The 6,575-nt window shown below is 34.9% G+C and overlaps 1 protein-coding gene and 1 pseudogene across 1 annotated transcript; both read left to right on the top strand.

Moving 5' to 3' along the window:
- Positions 1–1,414: 1,414 nt before the first annotated feature.
- LOC118036679 (probable glutathione S-transferase) lies at positions 1,415–3,638 on the top strand. The gene is made up of 2 exons (XM_035042464.2): positions 1,415–2,063; positions 3,086–3,638. Exons 1-2 carry the CDS (start codon positions 1,746–1,748, stop codon positions 3,428–3,430), a joined length of 663 nt encoding a protein of 220 aa, XP_034898355.1. The 5' UTR covers positions 1,415–1,745; the 3' UTR covers positions 3,431–3,638.
- A 189-nt stretch (positions 3,639–3,827) lies between these two features.
- On the top strand, positions 3,828–4,624 carry LOC118036680 (probable glutathione S-transferase; annotated as a pseudogene).
- The last annotated feature ends 1,951 nt before the right edge of the window (positions 4,625–6,575 follow it).

The raw sequence follows: 6,575 nt of genomic DNA on the forward strand, positions 1-6,575 counted from the left end.
GTATTTAAATCAAACAGGTTTTTTTTTTTTTTTTTTTTTTTTTTTCACATTGAAAAAACATATTTTTTTTCTTCTAAATATATAGTATATATATTAAAGAGTTTCAAATTTCACATTCAAAAAATAATTTTTTTTCTTGTAAACATATAGTGCTGTATACTGCTACATCATCTGCTCACCACTATCATTTTGGCAGAATACTGTATATATTATAGAAGGAGAAGGAAACAAAACGACAAGGAAAGAGGCTTATGAGAGCATGAGGTGCTTGACGTAATCTACTAGAATGTTCTGATAAGGATAAAGTTCACAATACTAAGATTGACGATAAACACTAATATCTGTTACAGTATGTTACCTAGAGTTTCAATGTTCCCAGTTCTCTGTTTCTTCCTGTCTCTGCTAACAAATCCCTCTGTAACTACAACTCTTATAAAGAGTTCTCATTGTAACAAACTTTACGTGTATATATATGGCTGAGTAAACACAGTTTTACTTAAGCAATTTCAGTTGTAATTTAATTCTTCAGGGTTACATCTTCGACAAACAAGGTATATAATTGATCTTCTGGACCGTGTGCAGTTTATTGGTATCCGCCCATACCGTGCACCTTGTGTCTCCGAGTCTAAGCTATCCAAGTTTGATGGAGAAAGTATTCCAGACCCATCTGAATATAGGCAAACAGTGGGGGCTTTACAGTATGTAACTCTAACATGTCCGGACATTTCATACTCAATCAATCAACTCTATCAACACATGCAAGCGCTTACTTCAGCTCACTGGACAATAGCCAAATGCGTGCTACGATACCTAAAACAAACACTTGATTATGGACTCTTCTACAGACCTGGTTCCTTTGCAATCAATGCCTATTGTGACTCTGATTGGGCTGGTGATCCTAACGATAGATGCTCCACCTGTGGCTATACTGTTTTTGTTGGGTCCAATCTCATATCTTGGTCTGCTAAGAAACAACCTGTAGTGTCAAAATCCAGTACTAAAGCTGAATACAGGTGTTTAGCTCTAGTTACAACTGAGGTGTATTGGCTAAGAATGTTGTTGCGTGAGTTGCAGGTTTCTCTTGCTTCTTCTCCAGTCATATGGTGTGACAATATAAGTGCCTTAGCTCTTGCCTCCAATCCTATTTTCCATGCCCGATCGAAACACATTGAAGTGGATTTCCACTTTGTCAGAGAAAAGGTGACAAATAAAGATATACTACTTCAACATGTTCCCACCTCTCTGCAACCTGCAGATATTTTTACCAAGGAACACACGGCTGATCGGTTCTGTTACCTCCGTGATAAACTTTTTGTGATAGATGTCCCTGCTAGTTTACAGGGGAATGATAAGGATAAAGTTCACAATACTAAGACTGATGATAAACACTAATATCTGTTACCTAGAGTTTCAATGTTCCCAGTTCTCTGTTTCTTCCTGTCTCTGCAAACAAATCCCTCTGTAACTACAACTCTTATAAAGAGTACTCATAGTAACAGACTTTACGTGTATATATATGGCTGAGTAAACACAGTTTTACTTAAGCAATTTCAGTTGTAATTTAATTCTTTCATGTTCAACATGTCTATGTCATGCAATAAATAAGACGACTAGGAAACCCTCCACACCAACTCCCTTCAGCCTTTTCTTACAACAAATACTAGCGTTTCCACTCTGTCAGACCTCAGCCTTCAGAGTCCAAGAAGCGTAGCGATACTTCAAGCATCTTCTTTTTCACTTCAAGAATGGCTGGTGATCAAGTAACCCTGTTGGATTTCTGGTCAAGTCCATTTGGTATGAGAGTGAGAATAGCATTGGCTGTAAAGGGTGTAAAGTATGATTACAGTGAACAAGATTTGTGGAACAAAGGTGCTTTATATCTTCAAATGAATCCTGTTCACAAGAAAATCCCAGTTCTTGTCCATGATGGGAAACCTATTTGTGAGTCACTTATCATTGTTCAGTATATTGATGAGGTGTGGAGGGAGAATGCTCCTTTGTTGTCTTCTGATCCCTACGAGAGAGCTCAATCTAGGTTCTGGGCAGATTTTGTTGATAAGAAGGTAAATTATTTTTTTGTTCATCTTTTGTGTTTTCTATTATTGTTTGGTTTTGAGCCATGACCTGATTAAACCCACATTGCAATTTGATTGGTTTGAATTTTTTACATCGGCAGTACAATTAGCCTGAAGAATAATATCAAATTACGGAAGAAATTAGGCATCACGTTATGGAATGGTGGAGAAGTCTGATCATTATAACAAATTAACAATTTAAGGTTTCTGATCATTTCATTTTTGATGAACTATATTTTCATTCCTGTGAGTTCATGAGAGTTAAAGTAGATGTTTCTGTATAAGGATCACCAAATTGATTGGATCCTATTGCTTTAAGACGCACCAAGAAAACTTTAAGAAATAACATATTTAATGCATTAAAGACAAGATTATGGACAAGATTGGTGCGCATTTCTTGATTAAAACAAATCATTAGTCGAGGGCCAGCTTGTGCGCGCAAGTCCGGATACTCATGTTAAAAAATAAATAAATAATGTTATCACCATCTTTGAATTAATACTGCTTTGAATTTCTAACCTATCTAACGATGAATGGTTTTGCCCTCCTCTTTAGACAGAAATAAAGTACTTTGTGATTCCACCTTTGAGTTTTGTGATTCCAAAAATTCTATGTGTGGTGAATTTTTTTTAAAAGGAAATTGTTTGTCTAAGTTTTAGAAAATAATATAGCATAAAAAAAAATTAGAAAAAAAATATAGTTCAATATAATCATGTTTTTAAATATTAATTTTATATACAATTATTATTGGAAATAATGATTATTTAGTTAAAAGATAAAATATATTAATAAAATGTTGGGGTTAATTTTTTGTATTTATAAATTAATTAGCATGAGATATATATATTGATTTTTAACTAAATAACGGTTATTTCTAATAATAATAAAAAAAACACAGTTTTTTTAAACTGTTCTATTTCCATTGGATGTATTTGCCAAAACTTTTACCTAATTATGTGTGGTGACCATTATACTAATTTGTTATGCAATGGTGTGATATGAACATTCAGTTATACGAGCTTGGGAAGAAGATATGTACAGCAAAAGGAGAAGATCAGGAGGCAGCAAAGAAGGATTTCATTGACAGCCTCAAGCTTTTGGAAGGAGAGCTTGGAGACAAGCCTTACTTTGGGGGCAAGACCCTCGGCTACGTTGATGTAGCACTACTTCCTTGCTATTGCTGGTTTTATGCCTATGAAACCATCGGCAACTTCAATATAGAGGCTGACTGTCCAAAGCTGATTGCTTACTGTAAGAGGTGCTTGGAGAAAGAGAGTGTATCCAAGTCCCTTAAAGATCCACAGAAAGTCTATGATTTCGTTGTGATGCTGAGGAAGAAGTTGGGGCTTGAGTAGTGTTCATCCATAGGCAAGGAGTTGCTATTTCGTGTCAATAAGATGTACTTATGTTGTGTGTGATTTATGTTTCAAATAAGGCGGGCACTTAGTTGTGCCTGTAATATGTTTATATTCTGAGGTACTTTATTGTGCCTGACATAGTATGTGGTTTTTCCCTTTGTAATGTTTCCCTTCAAGTATAAATAGGCTGATGTACTTTATTGCACCTCTTTGTTCAACTCGTCTGTGCCATGCAGTCAATAAGACAACTCTGCAAAACCGGCCATACTAACTCACATCAGCCCTTTCTTACTATAAACACTCGCATTTCCACAATGACAAACCACAGCCTTTTTAGTCCAAGAAAACAAAGAAGCGTTACTTTACTTCAAGAATCTGCTTTTTCACTTGAAGAATGGCTGGTGATCAAGTAACCCTGTTAAATTTCTGGGCAAGTTCATTTGGTATGAGAGTGAGAATAGCATTGGCTGAAAAGGGAGACCTGTTCACTCGAAAATCCCAGTTCTTGTCCATAATGGGAGACCTGTTTGTGAGTCACTTATCATTGTTCAGTATATTGACGAGGCGTGGAAGGACAAGGCTCCTTTGTTGCCTTCTGATCCTTAACAGGGAGCTCTGTTAAGGTTCTGGGCAGATTTTGTTGACAAAATGGTATGCTAATTTTTTTTGGTAAATAAAGGGTTCATCTTTTTGGTTTTTGATTTTGTTTTGATTTGAGGAATGACTTGATTAAACCCACATTGCAATTTGATCAGTTTCTGAGAATTAGAATTTTACATCATCAGTACAATTTAGCCGTAAGACTACTATCAAGTAAAATATTGGTGTGATATGAATCTGCAGATATATGACCTCGGGAGGAAGATATGGACAGCAAAAGGAGAAGATCAGGAGTCAGCCAAGAAGGATTTCATTGACAGCCTCAAGCTGTTGGAAGGAGAGCTTGGAGACAAGCCTTACTTTGGGGACGAGAGTACCCTCGGCTACGTTGATGTTGCACTACTTCCTTTCTATTGCTGGTTTTATGCCTATGAAACTATCGGCAACTTCAATATAGAGGCTGAGTGTCCGAAGCTGATTGCTTACTGCAAGAGGTGCTTGCAGAAAGAGAGCGTATCCAAGTCCCTTGAAGATCCACAGAAAGTCTCTGATTTCGTTGTGATGATGAGAAAGAAGCTTGGGCTTGAGTGATGTGGTTTTTCTCTTTGTGACGTTTGCCTTCAAGTAAAAGGACGGTCTTCGTTGCCCATTGGTTCTTGATAAATATAGATATTTATCCTCTTAAAATTCTGGAAAAATTATTTTAACTTAAAAATTTAAAAATATTAAAAAAAATTGAAAAATTATTTATTCTATTTTTTAATATTTTTTGAGCTTAAAACTTATAAAAAATTTATAACTATTTTGTATTTTATTTTATTAACTTAATATTTGATAAAATGAGTATAATTGGATTTAAATTGATCAAAATATTTTAGTTTTAAATTTTAAATTATTAGATGAGAGGTATTGCACAACTGTGTATCAATAATTCACTAAAAATGGTTATTAATTTATTTAACTAGATGTTTTCATAGATCTTTTTTATTTATATTTTGAATTTTTTTATGTGTTAAACACATGTAAACAACCTGCATACTTGTTTTTTTTTTTTAATTACAACATGTAACAGAACTAGTTTAAATAAATTGTGCACTTATCTAAAATGTTCTGAACTTGAAACTCTATAAAGGACAACCATTTTCGTTAGTTATCATCAAAAGATGAAGGGAAAAAAGACCCTAGGCTGAAAAAACTTTGCATGATAAGTCAACATATCTAGAGTCTATATATAGACATATACAAGCTCAACACAATATATCACCAAAACATTATTGAAACATGTAATTAAAAGCTAAAGGTATATTTCATGAAAAATATTGATACTCTTATATATACCCACCAAAAAACCTCCCCTTTTATCAATCTCCCCCTCCCCTACAACCCAGGTCTTAGCAACCTTCTTCAAACCTCCCTCATGCAACACAACCTCACAAACACCTGTAAACGCCCCTCTTAAGCATCCAAAACACCCCCCTTCTTCTCCCTGCTACCCTAAACCTTTTGAAACCTTTGATTTCACAAACAACAAACACTTCCCTAACACAACTCCATTGCCCTCCGTCTCTTTTATGTTTTATTTTGAATGTTTCACATCTTGGCTAGATTACCAAGATCTCAAAAGGGATTTTTCAAAGATTAGTCATGTCATCAACCTCTTTGTTTCCAAGAAAACAACAACACAAGGGAGACGGTTTAGTTTTGTATCTTTCTTCTTCCCTTTAGAAGAAACAAACCTTTGTGACAGTTTGAACCTTATATGGTTCAACTCTTTCAAAATTCATGTAAAACTAGCATGATTTCAAACCCTTAAAGATTCCGGGAAAAATACATCCCTTACTATAAAGCTAGAAACAAAAAATCATGTCCAAACTAGCTTTCGGAGACAACAAGACCTTTGTTGAAGCTCTCTCAGTCAAAAAACCATCAAAGAAGACGATGGTGTATGAGCCTATACATGATGACAAGGAATGGCTTCTGAGAAGTTTAGTAGGTTTATAGCCATAGAAGTGGAACTTAACTGGAACATATGGTTTTGAAAAATGTTAAGAAGGCAATCAGCTTTCACTTTCTAATAGTAAGCTAAGTAGTTATCACCTTTACAGACAATGATTCCATGGAGAAGGAATTAATAAATAGTAGCTCTGCCTTGGAAAACTACTTCTCTTATCTCGAACCATGGAGAAGGGAAGTAAAAATTGTAGACAAATTTGTTTGGGTGTCTATTTTGGGGCTTCCTCTTGTAGGATAAAACCTCAGATGTATTGAATCCATTATAGAAGATGCAGACAAGATGGTTGGATACAACACTACAAGCATGAGCCAAGGTTATGTATAGGAGTTAAGGTCCTTCTAAGCACAACCTCTTTTACAACTTTAAACTAACTATTTTTGCTAATCCTAGATGAAGATGAATTTGATATATCAATCATAGAAATGAAACCATTTTTAGTCCCCTTCTTACCACAATCAAATACTCAATGGATACATTAGGCACCGAAGAATCAAATGAAAAGACATATAACAAATTTACACCTTCAGG

This window comes from Populus alba, chromosome 1 (genome assembly GCF_005239225.2).
Source record: "Populus alba chromosome 1, ASM523922v2, whole genome shotgun sequence".
Lineage (NCBI taxonomy): Eukaryota > Viridiplantae > Streptophyta > Magnoliopsida > Malpighiales > Salicaceae > Populus > Populus alba.